This window comes from Muscardinus avellanarius, assembly GCF_963383645.1.
Source record: "Muscardinus avellanarius genome assembly, chromosome: 16".
In the NCBI taxonomy this organism is placed as follows: domain Eukaryota; kingdom Metazoa; phylum Chordata; class Mammalia; order Rodentia; family Gliridae; genus Muscardinus; species Muscardinus avellanarius.
The window spans coordinates 60,175,757-60,196,122 of record NC_137802.1 but is presented as its reverse complement, the minus strand read 5'-3'; the positions used below and the strand labels follow the sequence as shown (position 1 = coordinate 60,196,122).

Here is a 20,366-nt window from a genome sequence, read left to right as displayed (position 1 = left end):
TCATCTTCAGGCCTGCCAAAACAACAACAACAAAAAACCCAGCATGTATGCCTCTACCATCTTTTTTTTTTTTTTTTTAATGTAGTACTGGGGATGGAACCCAGGGGCCTTTTACCTCCATGCTACACCTCCAGACCTATTTTATATTTTATTTGGAAACAGGGTCTCACTAAGTTGCTGAGAGCCTCACTAAGTTGTTGAGGCTGGCTTCAAACCTGCGATCCTTCTGTCTCAGCCTCCTACTTACTGGGATTACAAGTGTGCACCACCACGCCCAGCCTTGCCTCTACCATCCTGTACTCCATTAAGATGTATAACTACAATGCACCAATAGAAAAAGTTTTTTAAACTAAAAATATATAAACCAGGCCTGGACTGGTGGCGCACACGTTACACTTGTAATCTCAGTACTTGGGAGGCTGAGATAGGAGGATTGCAAGTTTGTGGCCAGCCTAAGCAATTTAGTGAGACCATGTTTCAAAATTAAAAAAAATAAATAAATAGGGCTGGGGATGTAGCTAGGAGGTAGAATGCCTCTGGGTTCAATCCCCAGTACTGCAAGTAAATAAAATAAACACACACACAGAATAACAAATAGGACTGAGGGTGTAGCTCTGAGGTAGAATGCCCCTGGGTTCCATCCCTAGTACCAAAAAAAAAAAGTCTTAGAAATTTTAGTTCACATGAAAACTGCAAGCCCGGCATGGTGGCGCAAGCTTGTAATCCCAGCATTCGGGAGGCTGAGACAGGAGGATCACGGTTTGCTGACAACCTCAGCTTCTTAGTGAGACCCTTCACAACTTAGTGAGACCCTTTTTCAAAATAAAGAATAAAAATAGGGCTGGGGATGTAGCTAGAAGGTAGAAGGCCCCTGGGTTCCATCCCCAGTACCTAAGAAAAAAAAAGAAAAAAGAAAAAAAGAAATTGAAAATGAAAACTGCAAAAATAATCGTTTGAATATGTAAAATCAAATTAGAGTCTAGACCTCAGACACATAAGTAGATGTAGGGCAGGATATTGAAAACTCTGATGGGATGCATGACAATATTTTATTGTGTGAACTTGTTGCATTGTAGGCTGACTAGCGTCTCAGTTACACGACTGTCTCCCTCTTTCCCTAAATGATTGTGACAACTCCACTTTCTCCCCCAAAATTTCCTTCCTTCCTTCCTTCCTTCCTTCCTTCCTTCCTTCCTTCTTGTACTGAGGATTGAACCCAGGCACATCCTATCTCCAAGCTACAACCCTGGCCCTATTTTTTTTTTTAACTGGGTCTTACTAAGTTGCTGAGAGCCTCACTAAGTAACTGAGGCTGGCTTCGAACCTGTGATCCTCCTGTCTCAGCCTCCCAAGTCCTGGGATTACAAGTGTACACCATCATGCCTGGCTCTCCCGCAAATTCCTTTTTATTTTTTCAGTACTGGGATGGAACCCGAGGCATTCTACCTCCGAGCTATACCCCCAGCCTCCTCCTCCTCCTCCTCCTCCTCCTCCTCCTCCTCCTCCTCCTTCTTCTTCTTCTTCTTCATTATTATTATTATTATTATTAGTAGTAGTAGTAGTAGTACTGGGGGTGGAACCCAGGGGCTTTCTACCTCCGGGCTATACTCCCAGACCTTTTTTATATTTTATTTGGAAACAGGGTCTCACTAAGTTGCTGAGAGCCTCACTAAGTAGCTGAGGCTGGCTTCGAATCTGTGCAATCCTCCTGTCTCAGCCTCCCAAGCGCAGGGATTACAAGCGTATGCCACCATGCCCGGCCTATTTTTTATTTTTTATTCTTTATTTGGAAACAGGGTCTCACTTGGGTTGCGGATGGCCTCACTAAGTAGCTGAGGCTGGCCGCGAACCATGATCCTCTAATCTCAGCCTCCCAATTGCTGGGACTACAAGCGTGTGCCACCACGCCTAGTTCTGCTGCAAATTTCTAAACCACACTCTGGGGCTTGTGTTGTTGAAACACACTAGGTTAAGATGTTCTTTCTATATATTCTCTATGAGATTGTTGTGTTGTTTTGTTTTTGTTTGCAGTACTGGGGATGGAACCCAGGGTCTTACACATACTAAGCAAGCACTCTACCACCCAGGTAAATCCCCCCTCTTTTATTTCTGTGGCACTAGGGATTGAACCCAGGGGCATTCTACCTCTGAGCTATACCGCCATCCCTATTTTATTTTTTGAAACACTATCTCAGCAGGTTGAATCTGAATACTTACTGAGGCTGTCCTTGAATCTTTGATCCTCCTGTCTCAGCCTCCCAAGTACTGGGATTATAGGCGTGCTCCACCATCCCTGGCAATCCGCCTCCCCCCATATTTTCAATTATTTTTAAAATATTTATTTTTTGAGACAGCTGTGATGGTGCACGTCTCTAATCTTGGGAAGCTGAGACAGGAGGATTGCAGGTTCAGCAATTTAGTGAGTCCCTGTTTCAAAACAAAGAAATAAAATAGGGCTGGGGGTGCAGCTCGAAAGTAGAATGCCTCTGGGTTCAATCCTCAGTACTAAGTAAATAAATAAGTAAATAAGATGCAATCTCATTAAGTTGCCAAGGCTGGCCTCAAACTTGTGATTCTCCCGCCGCAGCTTCCTGATTAGCTGGGGTTACAAGTGTGAGCCACCACACCTGGCTGAAATTGGACTGGCTAGAGTAGTCAAAGGGTCTGGAATCTGGGTGTAGTGGCACACACTTGCAATCCCTGTACTTAGGAGGCTGAGACAGGAGGATCACAAGTTTGTGACCAGCCTCAGCTATTTAGTGAGATTCTCTGCAACTTAGTGAGGTTCTATTAAAAAAAATAAAAAGAATAAAAAATAGGGCTGGGGGTGTAGCTTAGAGGTAAAATGCCCCTAGGTTCAATCCCCAGTACTGCAAAAAAAAGGGAGGGGGGCTCGAGGTTTAAAGAGCCAGGCACTGTGGTGCATGCCTATAATCCCAGGATTTGGGAGGCTGAGACAGGAAGATCACAGGTTTGAGTCCAGCCTCAGCAATTGAGCGAGGCTCTCAGTAACTTAACAAGACTCTGTTTGAAAGTAAAAGAAAAAAAAAATGGCCATGTAGTTTAGAGGAAGAATTCCCCTAGGTTCAATCTACAGTACTCCCCACAAATAATAATAATAACAACAATAATAATGATGATGATGCTGTATATAAAAGACAAGGGAGAAATGCCAATTGGAAAAAGGAGTTTACTTAAGAAAAAAAGTGGAAATGAATATTATGATAGTCATTACTGAAGGTGATGTGCCCATATATTAATTGGTTTGCTTAGTATATCTTTTCTTTGTGTGTGGTACTGGGGGTGGAACCCAGAGGCTTTCTACCTCTGGGCTATACTCCCAGACCTATTTTTTTTTTTGTATTTTATTTGGAAACAGGGTCTCACTAAGTTGCTGAGAGCCTCACTTAGTAGCTGAGGCTGGCTTCGAACCTCCGTGATCCTCCTGTCTCAGCCTCCCAAGTGCGGGAATTACAAGCGTGCACCACCACGCCCGGCTTGGTATATCTTTTCATAGTTGGCATCTCTGGCACATTTAGCTTACTGGTGGTACCCAAGTCAGACCCAAGGCTCTTGCCTTTGTGAACATTCTGATGCGTAGAAGACAGGCAGCGAGATGTCAGCAGTGCTGGGGCGGGAGGTGGTCACGGATGGAGGCCTTGCAGGAGTGGGGTGTGGCTCGCAGGTGCCTGGGGGATGGAGCTGCCAGGAGGCAAGAGCAGCCAGATGCTGCTAAGAGTGCGAAGAACGGAATCAGGGAGGGCAGGAGCTGTAGCTGATGAGGTTTTGGGCAGCTGGGCCATTATGAGGAATTGGTTTTTAATCTGAGTGAGATGAGAAGCCAGAGGGGCCTGGGGAAGTAAGGACAGCTGATTTAGGTCTTAGAAGAATCAGTCTGCTGGGCGTGGTGGCCAGCAGACTACAAACCTAGTACCTGGGAGACTGAGAGAGGATTGCAGTTTCCAGGACAACCTCAGAAACCAGTAACACCCTCTTTCAAAACAAAGATAAAGCCAGATGTGGTGATGCAGGCTTGTAATTCCAGTACTTGGGAGGCTGAGACAGGAGGATCACAGGTTCACAGCCAGCCTTAGCTACTCAGGCCCTATTAAGACCTTGTTTAGAAAATAAAGAATAAGCCAGGCGTGATGGCACATGCTTGTAATCCCAGCATTTGGGAGGCTGAGACAGGAGGATCTCGGCTCACAGCCAGCCTCAGCTACTTAGTGGGGCCCTTTGCAACTCAGTGAGATACTGTTTCAAAATAAAGAATAAAAAAAATAAGGCTGGGGGTATAGCTTGGAGGTAGAATGCCTCTGGGTTTCATCTCTAGTGCTACAAAAAAATTGCTAAAAATAAAGAATAAAAAAAATAAGGCTGGGGGTATAGCTCGGAGGTAGAATGCCTCTGGGTTCCATCTCTAGTGCTAAAAAAAAAAAAATTTGCTAAAAATAAAGAATAAAAAAAAAATCGCTGGGGGTGTAGATCAGAGGTAGAATGCCCCTGAGTTCAATCCTCAGTACCACAAAAAAGTAAGTAAAAAATAATAATAAAGCCAGGCATGGAGGACAGGCTTATAATCCCAGTACTTGGGAGGCTGAAGCAGGAGGATCGCAGGTTTGCAGCCAGCCTCAGCAACACAACCCCCCCAACTTAGTGAGACCCTCTTTCAAAATAATAATAGTATAGCTCAGCGGTAGAAGGCTTTTGGGTTCCCTCCCCAGTACAATGAATAAATAAATTACATAATAAAATAAAATAGGGCTTGGAGGTGGAATGCCCCTAGGTTCCATCCCTACTACCACAAACCCAAACCAAACCAAACCAAAACATCAGTTGGCGATGCTGTGGCAGGAGCTGGGAGACAGGGCGGTCGTTGCAATAACCCAGGATGGCAGTGCTGGTTGTCTGCACTAAGCTGGAGACGGCAGAGGCGGGAAGAAGTGGCTGGGCTCTGGATTATTTTGAAGCTAGAGTCAAGATCAGATTTGCTCATGGAGGGGAGGAGAAGGGTTAAACATGTCTGCAGGACTTTGGCCTGATATCTGGAAGGATGGCATTGGCGTCTCCCATCATGCAGCAGATTCAGGAGCTGCGAGGCGGGGGAGAAGGAGCGGCGAGTCCTGTGTACGTTGGAGGTGTCCGTTGGAGCCTAGTAGCACACCTGCAACCCCAGGGACTCTGGAGGCTGAGACAGCAGTGGAGGGGAGAAGGTCTGAAGGCCACCTAGGCAACGTAGGGAGGCCTTGCCTTGAAATAAAAAGAGCAGGGGTGTAGCCGGGAGGCAGAGCGTCCCTGGGTTCAGGCTTTAGTACCACGTGCACACGCAGGCAAGTGGATATGTGTAATTTTAAATTAAAGGAGTCATTCTGGCCAAAGATTTGAATTGGGGAGTCATTACTGTATTGATGGTTTCTGAAGCCCATGAGACGTACGTTACAGAAATGCCTCCTGGAGTGTTGTGAGTAAAGTATTTGTTTTTGTAAATTGCCTATTTTAAAGGCAATTAGGGGAATTGCTGTTTTCAAGCCTGTTGCGAGTCATTTTATAGACAAAATTACATTGTCATTTCTCTCTCTCTCTCTCTCTCTCTGTACTGGATATCAAATCCAGGGGTATTTTTCCTGAGCTACACCCCCAGTCCTTTTTTTTTGTGTGGTACTGGGGATAGAATCGAGGGGTGTTCACTTCGAGCTATACCCCCAGCCCTAGTTTTTATTCTTTATTTTGAAACAGGGTTTCACTGAGTTGCAAAGGGCATTACTAAGTAGCTGAGGCTGTCCGCGAATCACAGTCCTCCCTACGGTCCTCCTGTCTCAGCCTTCCGAATGTTAGGATTACAAGTGTGTACCACCACACCCAACTCCCCCAGTCCTTTTTAAAAGTTTTATATTTTGAAACAGGTCTCACTAAGTTGCTGAGGCTGGCCTTGAACCTGCGACCCTCCTATCTCAGCCTCCCAAGTACTGGGATTACAGGTGTGCACCATCATGCCTGACTTATCTTTTATCTTTTGAATAGAACTCTTGGTCCTGTGCTGGAATCACAGCCTGACAGTGCAGTTAGAGGGTCCCACATGGTTCAACTTGGTATTTTTCACTTTGCAATGGTATGAAAACAGTACGCGTACAGTCAGAATCAATCTTCGACGTTTTAGTCTTTGTCTTTTTCTAGGCTAGTGATGTGCGGTCCCGTACCCTCTTGTGATGCTGGGCGGCAGTGAGCCACAGCTGCTGCTCAGCTCTGAAGCTACGAGCCGGAGCAGTCCACGCTCTACAGAGGGCTGTGATGCTACTTTACACCATTTGGTAGGTTGTGTGTGTGTGTGTGTGTGTGTGTGTGTGTGTGTGTGTGTGTATTACTGGGGATTGAATCCAGGGGCATGCTACTTCTTAGTTACACCCAAAGCCCTATTTTATTTTTTTATTTTGAAACATAATCTCACTATGTTGGGAAGGGCTGAGGCTGGCTGCGAACCTGTGATCCTCCATCCTGAGCACCACAAAACAAATAAATAAATATAAAATTATTACACCGAGGTTTTGATATAAACTATTACATACTTTTGTGTGTGTGTTTGGTGTGTGTCTGGTGTACGTGTGGTTTGTATTAAACCCAGGCCTCACAATGCTATGCAAGTGCTCTACCACTGAGCCACAACCCCACCCCTTACATTGTGTGTGTGTGTGTGTGTGTGTGTGTGTGTGTGTGTGTGTGTGTGTTGCTTAGGACTGGGCTCAGGGGCATTCTACCTCTGAGCTACACCCCCAACCCTATTTTTCATTTGGAAATAGGGTCTCACCAAGTTGCAGAGATCCTCACTAAGTTACTGAGGCTGGTTTCGAAATTGCAATCCTCCTGTTTCAGCCTCCAAAGTACTGGGGTTACAGGTGTACACCATCATACCCCACCCTTACATACTCTCAGTAGCAAACATAATTCCCTCTTCTCTGGTAGCATTTAAAATATTCCACAAAAATTGAAATTGGGCATAGTGGCACATGCCCGTAATCTCAGTATGTAGGAGGCTGAGTCAGGAAGATTGCAGATTTGAGGCCAGCCTCAGCAACTAAGTAAAATCCTCGGTAACTTTGCCTGTTTCAAAGTAAAAATATGCCGGGCGTGGCGGCGCACGCTTGTAATTCCTGCGCTTGGGAGGCGGAGACAAGAGGATAGCGCAGGTTCGAAGCCAGCCGCACTGGCTGAAGAGACCCTGTTTCCAAATTTAAAAAATATATAAAAAATAGGTCTGGGAGTATAGCCCGGAAGTAGTAAAAAATAAAATAGGGCTGGAAATGTGGTTCCAAGGTAAAATGCCTCTGGATACAATCCCCAGTACCTTAAAAAAAAAAGTGAAATTGCATGACATTTCCATGGCACTATAGAAATACATACTTAAGAAATATTATTTCCAGATCCATACTGTCACCAGATGCCAGGTCAAATAATTTTTTTTTTTTTTCGGTACTGGGGATGGAACCCAGGGGCATTCTACCTCCAGGCCACACACCCCCAAGCCCTATTTTTTTATTCTTTTTTTTTTTTTTAAATAGGGTTCACTGAGTTGCAGAGGGCCTCACTAAGTAGTAGCTGAGGCTGTCCTCGAACTGCGAGCCTCCTGTCTCAGCCACCCAAATGCCGGGATTACAAGCGTGAGCCACCACGCCCGGCTACATCAAACAATCTTTGAATTAAATCAGGCATGCTTGCACACACCTGTAATTCTAACTACTTAGAGGCCAAGGCAGGAGGATTGCCGGTTTGAGGCCAGCCTGGGCAGCTGAGTGAAATCAAAATAAAAAGGGCTGAGGATGAATCTCAGCGGAAGTACTTACCGAGCCTGTGCAAAGTCCAGCACCACAAAAATCAAACGCTTTTATATTAATTAACTCTTAAGTTACGGTTTGACAGTTGCCTCTTCTTAAAGAAAACTCAAGATCAAAGTTGATGTCTTCTTTCATTACTAAAATTTTTCTCCAGTGGGTAAAGTTTATATATATAATGTGAACAGGATACTAGACCGGAGTTTACTTTGGTGCGTGTATGCGTGTGTGTGTGTTGGGGCTGCGTGTGCTGAGGATGAAACTCAAGGCCTTAGTCGTGCTAAGCATATACTCTACACCCCTAGCGCTGGATTGCGGTTTTCCTTCCCCAAGTGTCACAGTGCTAGGCTTTGGGGTCTCCCGTGCTTGAAATGAAGAACCAATGCCAGCAACACAGTAGTCTTAACACGGCATTTTGCCCCAGGTCACTCTCTTTTTGTGAGTGTCTGGGACTGGGGATTGAACCCAGGGATGTTCTGCCTCTGAGCTACACACCCAGCCCTTTTGATTATTTTTATTTTGTAACAGAATTGCTAAGACTAACCGTGAACCCGCAATCCTCCTGTCCCAGCATCCCAAGTACCGGGGTTACAGGCCTGTGCCACCGCGCCCAGCTGCTGGGGATATCAACTGAGCCGAAGGATCAAGGATGACTCCTTTGGTGATAGAAAGCTGAAGATGGGGAGGAGGCCGACGATATCTGTCACTGGGATGTGATATTTCTTCTTTCTTGGCTTCTTTTCCTAATTTCAACAATTGAAAGTCAGCCTCAACCAAAGCTTCTCAGTGCAGCAAAGGAGGCAGAGCGATGCTCACCGCTCCCCCATCCAGCCAGGCGCGGCAGGGCGGGTGGTCCCTGAGTGGGCGTGGCCAAGGATGCAGTGTCCTCCACCACGAGGTAGCATCAGTCCCGGCGTGTCCACAGGGCCGAGGTGGAGAGCCCTGTGCGGATATGCGCATGCATCTAAAAGATGTTTCCCGAGGACATCCGGCGCCCCTCGAGACACGTTACATTTCCCAAATAATGAAGGTAAGCCACGGTGTTCGTCCTCAGGAGACTTACCACCACGGGGAGCCTTGGACAGGTGAGATGCTTAGAGTAGGTATGGACAGTACACACAAGCACAAGAACCAAATGCATCATCCAGATGAATGTTCTGGATGGTCCAGAAGGGCAACGGGTTTTCTAGAATGGCTCTGGTGAAGGAGAAAGGACTTGGAATAGGCCTTGATGAACCCATGGGCCTTTTGGGTAGGGAAGATGAAGATGGGCAAACCATAATATTTTGCTTTGGAAGTACCAGGGGATATCCTAGGAATAAATCATGATTCGAGTTGAATTAGAGGTGCCACATGCCTCTAATTCCACGACTTGGGAGGCTGAGACAGGAGGATTGCAGGTTTGAGGCCAACCTCAGAAATGTAGCAAGGTCCTCAGCAACTGTTTCCAAATTAAAAAAAAAATAAAGCTGGGTGTGGTGGCACATACCTGTAATCTCAGTAATTAGGAGGTCGAGACAGGAAGATTGAAGATTCAAAGCCAGTCTCAGCAACTTAGCAAGACCCTGTTTCCAAATACAATAAATACATAACTAGAATAGGGCTGGGGGTGTAGTCCAGAGGTAGATGGCCCCTGGGTTCAATCCCCAGTACCAGATGCACACACAACAAAATAATTTGCAGAGTCCCCAAAGCCCCTCTCCCTTTCGGGAGCTATTTGCAGAGGTGGAAGAGAGCTTTCTTAGGATCACCCCCTGCACAGACACAGGGCGGGCCTCAGCAGAACACAAGAAAACGACGGGTTGAACCTGCTTCTCGGGGTTTGGATGCACACTCTTCATCCCGCGCTCTGAGAACCACGCCGGACCCCTGGAGGCTGTCCCCGAGCGTATTCTTTTCCCTTTGGCGACAGCCTCCCTCTCTGGCAGCTTCACTCTCTGTTCCCCTGTTCGGCCCTTTGTGCCCTCCCCTCACAGTTTTTATGTGTAATGGTCCCAAAGAGCACTTTGCAGAGTGCTGATATTACATTTTTACTGTCCTTAATGATGGTTGTAACACCTTCAAGGCCGTTTGTAAACAGATACGCCACTGCATCTGTTGGAAAGAAGCAAAGACACAACCCTAGCCCTGGACTCCTGAAGCCTGGACTTCAACAAGGCTGCGTTCCTCACCACTAGATGGCGCTCTCCTCCCTCAGTGTCAACGAGTTGTGAATGAGCGCACCTCTCCCCAGGCCCTCCCCCACAAGCTCACTTGTAGCCAACCCTAATACATACCCGATTACTGTCCACATCTTTTAACTTCCCTTCACTATTTATTTCTGACTCTCCCCACGTGTCTCATCTCCTGTAGTGTTATAATAATATAACGACCTCTTGTCTCTGGTAGCCTCTTCTAACCCACCCAGCACCTTGCCATCAGCATCAAAGCCTGGCTTTAAAATGGTGCCCCCAGGTCGTGGGAGGTTGTGGGCTCTGTCCCTGGCATCTGGAGTGTTTCTAGACATTGATTCTGTAATTAAGAATTGTACTGCTGGCATGAAGGGACTTCTCTGAATTTATGGAAGTGTAAATTATCACGCACAGTCGTAGAGCGGAGGCCTCCTCCAGCCACCAGACGTCATCGCATTGCTGGAGTGGGCTGGGCTAGGTAACTGCACTGACGTGGGAAAGGCAGATTTAGAGCCTGGAGCCGCCTGCCAAGTTGGCCATAGAGAATCACCAAATGGTCTCAAAGGTGGTAGGATTAGACCTGTGCTTGCTCAAGATTCAAGTGAACAGACGTGGGGACCGGCAGAAAGAGAAGAAAAAGAGATTCCGTGCCGGGAATGGTGGCGCACGCTTGTAATCCCCACGCTTGGGAGGCGGAGACAGGAGGATCGCGCAAGTTCGAAGCCAGCCGCGCTGGCTTAAGAGACCCTGTTTCCAAATAAAAATATAAAAATAGGTCTGGGAGTGTAGCCTGGAGAAGGGTATCCAGGAACCCCAGTACCACCAAGAGATAGAGATAGAGAGAGAGAGAGAGAGAGAGAGAGAGAGAGAGAGAGAGAGAGAGATAGAGATATTGAGAGAGAGAGAGAGATTGATTCCAGCGGAGAAGTCACCTTACAACTTGTGGAGTGGGAGAAGAAGCAGACAGTCAGCAGCCCGGAGTACCTGTGGGCTCCCTATCTTTGGATTCAAGCTACTGCAGAACTGAAATATTCAGAGCGCCAGGCACAGTGACACACACCTATGATCCTCATACCAGGGAGACTGAGGCAGGCAGCTGGCAAGCTCAAGGCCACCCTCTGCCACCGGGTGAGGCCTTGACTCGAAATGAAAAATCAAAAGGATTGAGGGTGTGGATCAGTGGTAGAGTGCAGCTGGGTTGAACACCCAGTCACCCAGTCCCAACACACACACACACACACACACACACACACACACACACACACACATCTATATAGATATCTATTTCTATAATTTGGGAAAATGCATTTGTACTGAGCATATATAGACATCTCTTTTCATCATTTCCTAGACAATACAGTCTAACTATCCAAATAGCATGTAGGTTGTATTAGTTTATATTAATAATCTAGAGATAATAGACAATATTTGGGAGGATGTGTATAGATTATGTGCAAATACTATGGCATTTTATAAGGGGATTTGAGCATCTTTAGAGGTTGGTATCCACCGGGGTATCAGAAAATTATATGTGGCAATTTACAGTCCCATAACCTCAGAGTAGTCCCTTCACGCCACCAGTACAATTCTTAATTGCAGAATCAATGTCCAGAAACGCCTCAGACGCCAGGCACAGAGCCCAGGTCCTGGGCGTGTGTGGAGGGGGCTCGCCGGTACGTCCCCAGGCTGCCTGGGGGAGACCATCAGGTGCCTTGGTGAAGCCACTACACTTGTTTTCCAGTAAGAAGTAAAAAAAAAAAAAAAAAAAAAAAAAAAGGAAAACAGCTTTCGCTTCTTTTGTATCACAGGCTTTCAATGTGTTATTATTCAACGCTACAGCGTCAGATTTAGCTCTTCCACCTCGAGGAATTCGATTTAGCTTTAATTAGTCGCTGTGAAGACTTCTGAGCCAACTCTGGGAAGCATTTGTCTAAAAAATAGTGCTCACTAAAATATAAGCTGGATATAGGTTGTCATTTTCCTAGCAGGTTTTGTATGATGTTCGTTGACACACTCACCGTAGCCATCTGGATGGCTAGCCACAATCCCATCATTGTTATATTGGGTAGTGGCATTAGTCATCATTTAAAATACTATAGGATTGAAGCTGGGCGTGGTGGTGCACGCTTATAATCCCAGCATTTGGGAGGCTGAGACAGGAGGATCACAGTTCGTGGATAGCCTCGGCTACTTAGGCCCTTTGCAACCTGGTGAGAGCCTGTTTCAAAATAAAGAATAAAAGCCAGGGATGATGGCGCACACTTGTAATCCTTGCGCTTGGGAGGCTGAGACAGAAGGATCGCACAGGTTCGTAAGCCAGCCTCAGCTACTTAGCGAGGCTCTCAGCAACTTAGTGAGACCCTGTTTCCAAATAAAATATAAAATAGGTCTGGGATATAGCCCAGAGGTAGAAAGCCTCTGAGTTCTACCCCCAGTACTACCAAAAATAAAAATAAAATAAAAATAAAGAATAAAAAATAGGGCTGGGGGGTGGAGCTCAGAGGTAGAATGCCCCTGGGTTCCATCTCCAGTACCGCAAATAAAAACAACAACAACAACAACAACAACAACAACAACAACAACATAGGCTTGAGGTTGGCTGTACGGCCACCCAAGCTCTATGAGTAGCTGCAGGATTTTAGAGCAGGAATGTTTAGGGGAAACTAGAGAATGCTTCCAGTTTATTTTCCAGGCAATGGGTGTATTTTTCATCTAGCTTTTTTTTTTTTTTTTTTTTTTTTGGTAATGATTGAATCCCCCGAGCTACACCCCCAGCCCTATTTTATTTTTATGTTGAAACAGGGTCTGGCTAGGTTGATGAGAGTCTCACTACTTGCGGATGCCTCCTGTCTCAGCCTCCCAAGGACTGAGATTCCAGGCGTGCACCGCCATGCCCTGGCTCATCTAGCAACTTAGAGAGAGAGGGAGGGAGGGAGGGAGGGAGGGAGGGAGGGAGAGAGAGAGAGAGAGAGAGAGAGAGAGAGAGAGAGAGAGAGAGAGAGAAGCTTAAAAATACCAGACAAATGAAAAACAGATCCAGCAGCTACACGATGCTTCCTAAGTAACCGAAGAGTGTGCTTCTTGGCTAACAGGAAGGGTCTGTCTAATCTGGACGGAATACCGACACTCCAGCGTTTGCACCGACGCCGCGCGGTGACTTTTTGACCTGGGAGCCCCTTCTTCCCCGGCAGCCCGCGGTGGGCTGCAGAGCCAGGCCGAGAGGCACCAAGCCCGGTCCCTGCTCCCTCTCGCCCGCTCCTGCTTCATTTTCGTGCACGCCAACGGCGCTCCCCACTCTTCCAGGATCCTGCTCGGAAGCCAGGCGAGGTCCGGTTCTCCCGCCCTCCAGTCCCAGCTCCTCCCCAGCGTGGGTCTTAGCCATCGGACCAAGGCGAAAACGCCCGTGGTGGGCACCGGGAAGACTTGCTTCACAGGTTAAGGGACACTTGGTACCCGGGGGTCGGAAGCCTGGGGGGGGGGCGCGGCGCCCAGGGTGCCTTTGAACACCGACTCCGAGGGAGGGGGGCGGACGGCTGCCCCCGGCGGCGATCGGCCCGGGCGTCCGCGGGGGCAGGGCCGGGGCAGCCCGGCGGTCTGGCGGCGGCCCGGGAGAGACACGCTGTTTTGTTTAAATCCTTCGCATTCTTTGCCATTTCCCCATTGGCCGGATGGGGCTACCCTCCCCGCCGCGGCTGATGTCAGCCCGCCGCCCGCCCCTCCCGCACCCGCCGCCCGGCCCAGGCTCACTGCAGCTCGCCGCCTCCCGCGCCCCGCGGCTGGAGCTGCGGCCCCGCACGCTCGGCCAGGCACCGGGGGAGGGCACGCGGCCGGCCGGCCCCCCCGCCCTCCGCCCGCCCCGGCGCCGGCGGCCAGGTGGGGGCGCGGGCCCCGGCGCAGAGCCGAGCCAGCGCGGCGGCGGCGGCTTCCCTTTTCTTCTCGGTCGAGCCCCGGACCGACTCGGGGACCGGCCCTGAAAAGAGCCGGGGATCTTGTTTACCGCCCGCGGAGGGGCGCCCATCCAGCCTTTGTCTGCAAAGTGCATCCCGGGCTCGGGCCGCGATGTGTGCCTGGTGACGGTGGCCTGGGCGGGCTGGCCGGAGGAGGGGGTGTCGCCAGGTCCGGCTCTGCTCTCCGAGGCGGATCGGCCGGGCGACTGGCGTGCATCTCTTCTAATTTGTGGAAACCTCTTTCCCCCTCCCTCGCCCGCTGCCGGGCAGGTCCGGATCTGGCGGCCGCTCCCACCGCCCCAGGCTGCCGACCGAGGTCTCCGGCGGGCCCCCCGCCCTCCCTCTCTCCCCGACTCGGCCGCCGCGCGTCCCGGGAGCGCCGACCTCGGGAGGAAGCCGGCGGGGAGCCGCGAACACCGGCGCCGGCGCCTGACATGCTCGCGGGTGGAGCGGAGCCCGCCCGGAGCTGAGCGCCCGCCCCGCGCCTGGCCGGCAGCCTTGGGTCTGGGGTCTCCCCGCCGGCCGCCCGGGGACCATGCTGCTGAAGGAGTACCGGATCTGCATGCCCCTCACCGTGGACGAGGTAGGCGCCGCGCCGGGCCGCGGGTCCGCTGGGGGGGTGGGGGGGGCCGGGGACCAGGTGGAGCCGCGCCTCCATCAGCAGGCTGGGGTGGGGGAAGGCGGCGTGGGGTGGGGCGCCGGACTCCAGGTGGGCTCTTTGGAAGCACCCAGCATCCAGATGGCCGGGGGTCACAATGCGCCAAAGAGAGCCGGCGCGCCCCCTCCTCCAATTAAGAAGGAATAAAGCCAGCCCGGGAGCCCGCGCGCGTTCGCGGCTGGGGGCCGCCCTGGCCGCGGCCCGGCCTCTCCCGCACACCCCTGCCGCACGCGCCCTGGCGGCCGGAGGCCCGGGCGGGGCCGCCTCGGAGCCCCGGGGGCTCGGCCGGGCCCCCGGTTCTGGGGTCGCTGCGGGCCCGGGCGCGGCTCCGCCGGCCCGTCCAGCCTCCGGACCCGGCTCCTCCGGCCGGCCGCCGGGCTCGGAAACTTTCCGCGTCTCGTCTCCTCCGCCGCGGGGAGCGTGGTCTGCGGGCGAGCCCGAGCGGCGGGGGCCGCGGCCGCCGGGGGGCGCTGGAGCTCGCGGTGGCGATGGCCGCCCGGCCCGGGCTCCGCTCGGGGCCGGGGCGCGGGCTGCGGACCCGCGGGCTCCCGCGCCCCGGAGATGGCGACTCGGGGAGGGCGTCCTGGCCGGGGCTTCACCCTCCTTCCCCTTCGCCCTCCCGACCCGTGTCGATTTCACCACCGCCCCGGAGCGCGTCCAGGGGCCGCGATGTCCGCGGAGACTTTGAAACTGTCCCCTGTGGTTGGGGATGGCGACACAAAGGCAGCGGGCGGCCGCGCCTGCCCCGGACCTCGGCCTGGCCGTCCGCACCCGGAGGCGCTTCTCGGGGAAGGGGCGCGTTTTGCACGACCGGGACCCGGGGCTGTGTTCCCCGGAGCTACGTTCCCCTGGCGTCTGGAACGAGTGTGAAGAAGGCAGGACCCCGGGGCCGCCCTGGACCCCCCGCGGCCAGCCGGCCCTCGCAGACCTGAGCGGGGTCCGGAGGGCGGAAGGCTCTGGGGAGGCAGAGGTGATCTGGGGGTACACCCCACTTCGCTCAGCTTGGTGGAGAGTGAGGAAGGCAGATGGATGGAGGTGGTTAACCCCGAACTTGCCGGGACCTTCCACCTGGGCCGCTGAGCTGGGCAGGCTGGGCTCCCTAGGAGCACGGATTCCAGGGACAGTGTGAGATAGAGCTGCGTGATACAGACAGAAAATGCCAGTGATGGGAAGAGGGAAGACAGTTCTAGAATCTTCTCTTCCAGCAGCAACATCTCTTTATCCCGCTGGGTTCTCTTCTCAGGCTTTTCCTTGAACGTTCAGGCAGAGCACGTCTATTTATTTATTTATTTATTTTTTAATACCCACAAGTACCCCGTGAAGTAATACTATTTGCGTGACATAGGTGGAGGCCCTTTCTTAATTGTCCAACAAAATCAGACTCCACCTGTATGTGTGTATAATATACATGATGTATAATTATACATTATTTAATGTGTAATTCATAGGGACTAAAATAAGCATGATTCAGGTTTTGTGAGATCATATTCTGAAATCATTTTCTTCTTTGAAAGGGACAATTTACACAGGAGGTGTTTTTTTTTTTCAGTATGGGGGTGGAATTCAGGGGCATTTGACCTCCGAGCTACACCCCCAGCCCTATTTTTATTCTTTAATTTGAAACAGGATCTCACTGAGTTGCAAAGAGCCTCACTAAGTAGCGGAGGCTGTCCTCGAACCATGATCCTCCTGTCTCAGCCTCACAAATGCTGGGATTACAAACCATACACCGGGATTACAAGCCATACGCCACCATGCACAGTTTTGCCACCACGCCCAGCTTGACAGGAGGTTTCAAAATCAAAGAATTCAGTTTAATCTGGGCCTGGTGGCACATACCTGTAATTCCAGTACTTGAGAGGCTGAGACAAGAGGATCCCAGGATCGAGATCAGCCTCAGCAATTCAGGGAGCCCTTGTTTCAAAATAAAAAACAAAAGGGATTGGGGTGTAGCTCAGAGGTAGAATGCCCTTGGGTTCAATCCCCAGTACAAAAAAAAAAAAAAAAAAAAAAATTTAGTTCAAACCAAATAAAATGGCCTGGCGTAGTAGTGGCACACACCTGTAATCTCAATCCTTGGGAGACTGAGACAGAAGGATCACAGGTTTGAGGCCAGTCTAAGAAAATTAGTGAGACCCTGTTCAAAGCAACAAATAAATTAGTGCTGGGAGTATAGCTCAGAGGTAAGATGCCCTTGGTTTGTTTGTTTGTTTGTTTGTTTGTTTTTGGTGGCACTGGGGTTCCTGGAAGCTCTTCTACCTCCGGGCTACACTCCCAGACCTATTTTATATATTTTTATTTGGAAACAGGGTCTCTTAAGCCAGCGAGGCCGGCTCCGAACCAGCAGGATCCTCCTGTCTCCGCCTCCCAAAGGCGGGGATTACAAGCGTGCGCCACCACGCCCGGCCAAGATGCCCTTGGTTTAATCTCTGGTACAAGAAGAAAAAGAAAGGAAAAAAATCAGATGATGGATAAGGGAAAGAGGCCCAGCTTGCCAGATGTTAGACTCCTCGAGGCTGAACTGGTAGTGCACCCCATAGTCTCCTCCACCGCTCTCTCCCGTATCCCACTGACCTTAGTACGGAAAGCTGGAAAGCAACTAGGTGTCTTTAATTAAGTAAGACATTTGTCATCAACTTAGGTAGAATTTTTTTTTTTTTTTTTTTTTTTGTGGTACTGGGGATGGAATACAGGGGCATTCTGCCTCTAAGCTATAACCCCCACTCAATTTTTTATTCTTTTATTTCGAAACAGGGTCTCACTGAGTTGCAAAAGACCTCACCAAGTAGCTGAGGCTGTTTGTGAACCACGATCCTCCTGTCTCAGCCTCCCAAATACTGGGATTACAAGCATGTGCCACCACACCCGGGTTAGATAGACTTTTTTTTTTTTTTTTTTTGGTGGTACTGGGGGTGGAACCCACAGGCTTTCTACCTGCGGGCTATACTTCCAGACCTATTTTATACTTTATTTATTTGGAAACAGGGTCTCACTAAGTTGCTGAGAGCCTCACTAAGTAGCTGAGGCTGGCTTCGAACCTGTGCGATCCTCCTGTCTCAGCCTCCCAAGCGCGGGGATTACAAGCGTGCGCCGCCACGCCCGGCTTAGATAGACTTTTGCAAGCCTAACTTTCACTTCAGTTCTGGATTTGCTTTGGGCCTGATTCAGCCTGTACTTCTGGAACTTCCTGAGCTTGTTTCTGTTTAACCACAAGTTAATTAACAGCAGCATCTTGGGTTTTTTGAAAAAGAAGCAAAGGCCTGTGTTTTGGAGAGTCAGCGTGTCTGCCGTTTGTCCCCAGCTTTATCCCCATTTGACTCCTTGCTGGTGCTGGAGAGTTAGTGGAACTGGGATGTTATTATCCATGTTCTGCAGATGAATGTCCCGAGGTTCAGAAAGGTTAAGTAATGTGCTTCAAGCCACGCAACTAGTTAATCGGCAGAGCCAGGAGAGCCCTGGGAAAGCTCTTTATTTGTTTTTCCTTACTCTGCTCTGGGCCTGTCTCTAGCATTGAATCCAGGAAAAGGGAAATCACTTCTTGAAAACAGAGCGTGTCAGCACTATCAGCTACATAAAAAAGCAGAGGCCTGTGAGTCGTTACAGATAGTACTGGCTTCTACTGCTTCTCCAGCCTTATTTTAACAGATGAAATGTTCTCTGGTTCCAGGAAGAAAGAACAGCTCTGAGACAGAAAGAAAATGAAGTTGCACTGCAGTCTAGATCAGAGTGTTGCTGAGAGAGAGAGAGAGAGAGAGAGAGAGAGGGAGAGAGAGAGAGAGGAGAGAGAGAGTGTGTGTGTGTGTGTGTGTGTGTGTGTGTGTGTGTGTGTGTGTGTTCTTAAACTTTAATTTCAGGGCTGGGGATCAGTGGTAGAGTATTTATCAAGTGCATGCAGAGGCCCTGAGGAGTTGAATCGCCAGAACACACACACACACACACACACACACACACACGCGCGCGCGCGCGCGCGCTTAATTAAAATTAATTTCAGAATGAGGGATTATATAATATTCCATGGATGGATTTTAATGAGAACACTTCACTGGGCAGTCTCAGTGTTATTAAACATGGTCATCTCTGAATTTAAAAGAAGCCTGGTGGACAGTTCTGAGCTGGGAAGGTCCCTGGGGGCTGACAGTTGCTATAAAGAGAAAGTTGACATTGTCTTCATTTGAAGCCTTTAGTGACGTCAATTCTAGGATTCTGGACTTGGAAGAGCCATTAGAGATAGTTTATAGCGGGGCTGCTTCATTTTATGGAGACCGCGAGGCCTGGAGGAGGAGGCTCTTAGTTGCCCATCTCATAGTTAAAGGGAGAGTTCGGGCTGGAAACCAGGTGTTCTGATTTTGCGCGCCAAGTTGTTTTACTGTTAGGCAGGGAGGTCCACGACTTCCCCACTGGGAACACTTGTTGGAAGCAAATATTCTCCCTAAACCCTACGTGTACAGCCTCTGTGGTCCTTAGTCCCTGCATGAAGGTGGGCAGCGGAGACCTGGGGGACATACAAGGGTTGGAACCTCTCTCTCTCTCTAAAACGAAACCCTCGTTAGTGTGATAGGAAATAACTTTTGCTTTTGATTACAGAGACACAGAGCAACTATACATATGCACCTTCTACCTCTGAGCTCCACTCCGACCCTTTTTATTTCTGTTTTGAGGCAGGGCCTGGCTCAGTGGCTGAGGCTGTCCTCAAAACTGAGCTTTTGTCTCAGCCTCCTAAGTACAGGCTTGAGCCACCAGGCCTGGCGGGGGGCTCGGTATTTTAAGGGCCTTTGTGTAACCAGGCCACTGGTGCTCCTTAGGTGTTATTGAGGGGCTTTTGGATGTGTCACTGATGAGAGGTGAGGGTGGAGCTCAAGACCTCCACCCCCAGCCATTCCTTGGGGTCCCAGTATCCTACTGACACGCCCCCAGATTCCTGGAACAGGGTCCTGATAGAGGTGTTTATCAGCAAGATAAGCACAGCTTAATATTCTCCAAGGCAGGAACCCTTCCGTTTCCGTTGTTTTCTTTTTCTTCTCCCTTTTTTACTGTTCAACAGTTCCAGCTCTCACTGTGTTCACATGCAGGTGTGTGCGTTTAGGGCTGTACGCATGGTCCTTGGGGATTTGGTGCACACTGAAGAAAATTAGAAACGTGCCCCTCCCCTCCAAGAAAAGAGGAATGAGAAAGAAAGAAAAGACAAGAAAAGCAACTTTTCCATACCGAATGTTATCTTGTTCTCTGCCCTGGCAGGGAGCCAGTACACTTTATCCAGGCTCCTCCAGGTCCCTGGAGAGTTTTCTTACGTGCGTTTCTGAGAAGCTAGCTGAGGTGGGGCGGCGCCACCTCCGGGAGAGTCATGAATAGAGAAGCCCAAGTGCGGCACGGGGCTCCGTGTTCTGGCTTTGAACAATTTATTAGGAAGTGCCTCTGCCACATATGAGGGCAGGGATTCTTGAAGGGAAGGGATTTGAAGTTTGATGGTAGCCGGGCGTGGTGGCGCACGCTTGTAATCCCCGCGCTTGGGAGGCTGAGACAGGAGGATCGCACAGGTTCGAAGCCAGCCTCAGCTACTTAGTGAGGCTCTCAGCAACTTAGTGAGACCCTGTTTCCAAATAAAGTATAAAATAGGTCTGGGAGTATAGCCCGGAGGTAGAAAGCCCCTGGGTTCCACTCCCAGTACCACCAAAAAAAAAAAAAAAAAGAATGAAGTTTGATGGTGACATTACCTTTGTTGTACAGAGTGGGACCTTGAATAGAAAGGATAAAGGATGCATGGATTAAT

At 49.9% G+C, this 20,366-nt stretch overlaps 1 protein-coding gene across 1 annotated transcript in view; it reads left to right on the top strand.

Annotated features, from left to right (window-relative positions):
- Positions 1-14,476: 14,476 nt before the first annotated feature.
- Positions 14,477-20,366, top strand: part of PITPNC1 (phosphatidylinositol transfer protein cytoplasmic 1) — a gene marked incomplete at both ends in the record, with an annotated part of 311,327 nt that continues 305,437 nt past the window's right edge. Inside the window, one exon of the mRNA XM_080712457.1 lies at positions 14,477-14,524. Within this exon, the coding sequence (XP_080568583.1) occupies positions 14,477-14,524 (48 nt within the window). The remainder of the gene's footprint in view (positions 14,525-20,366) is intronic.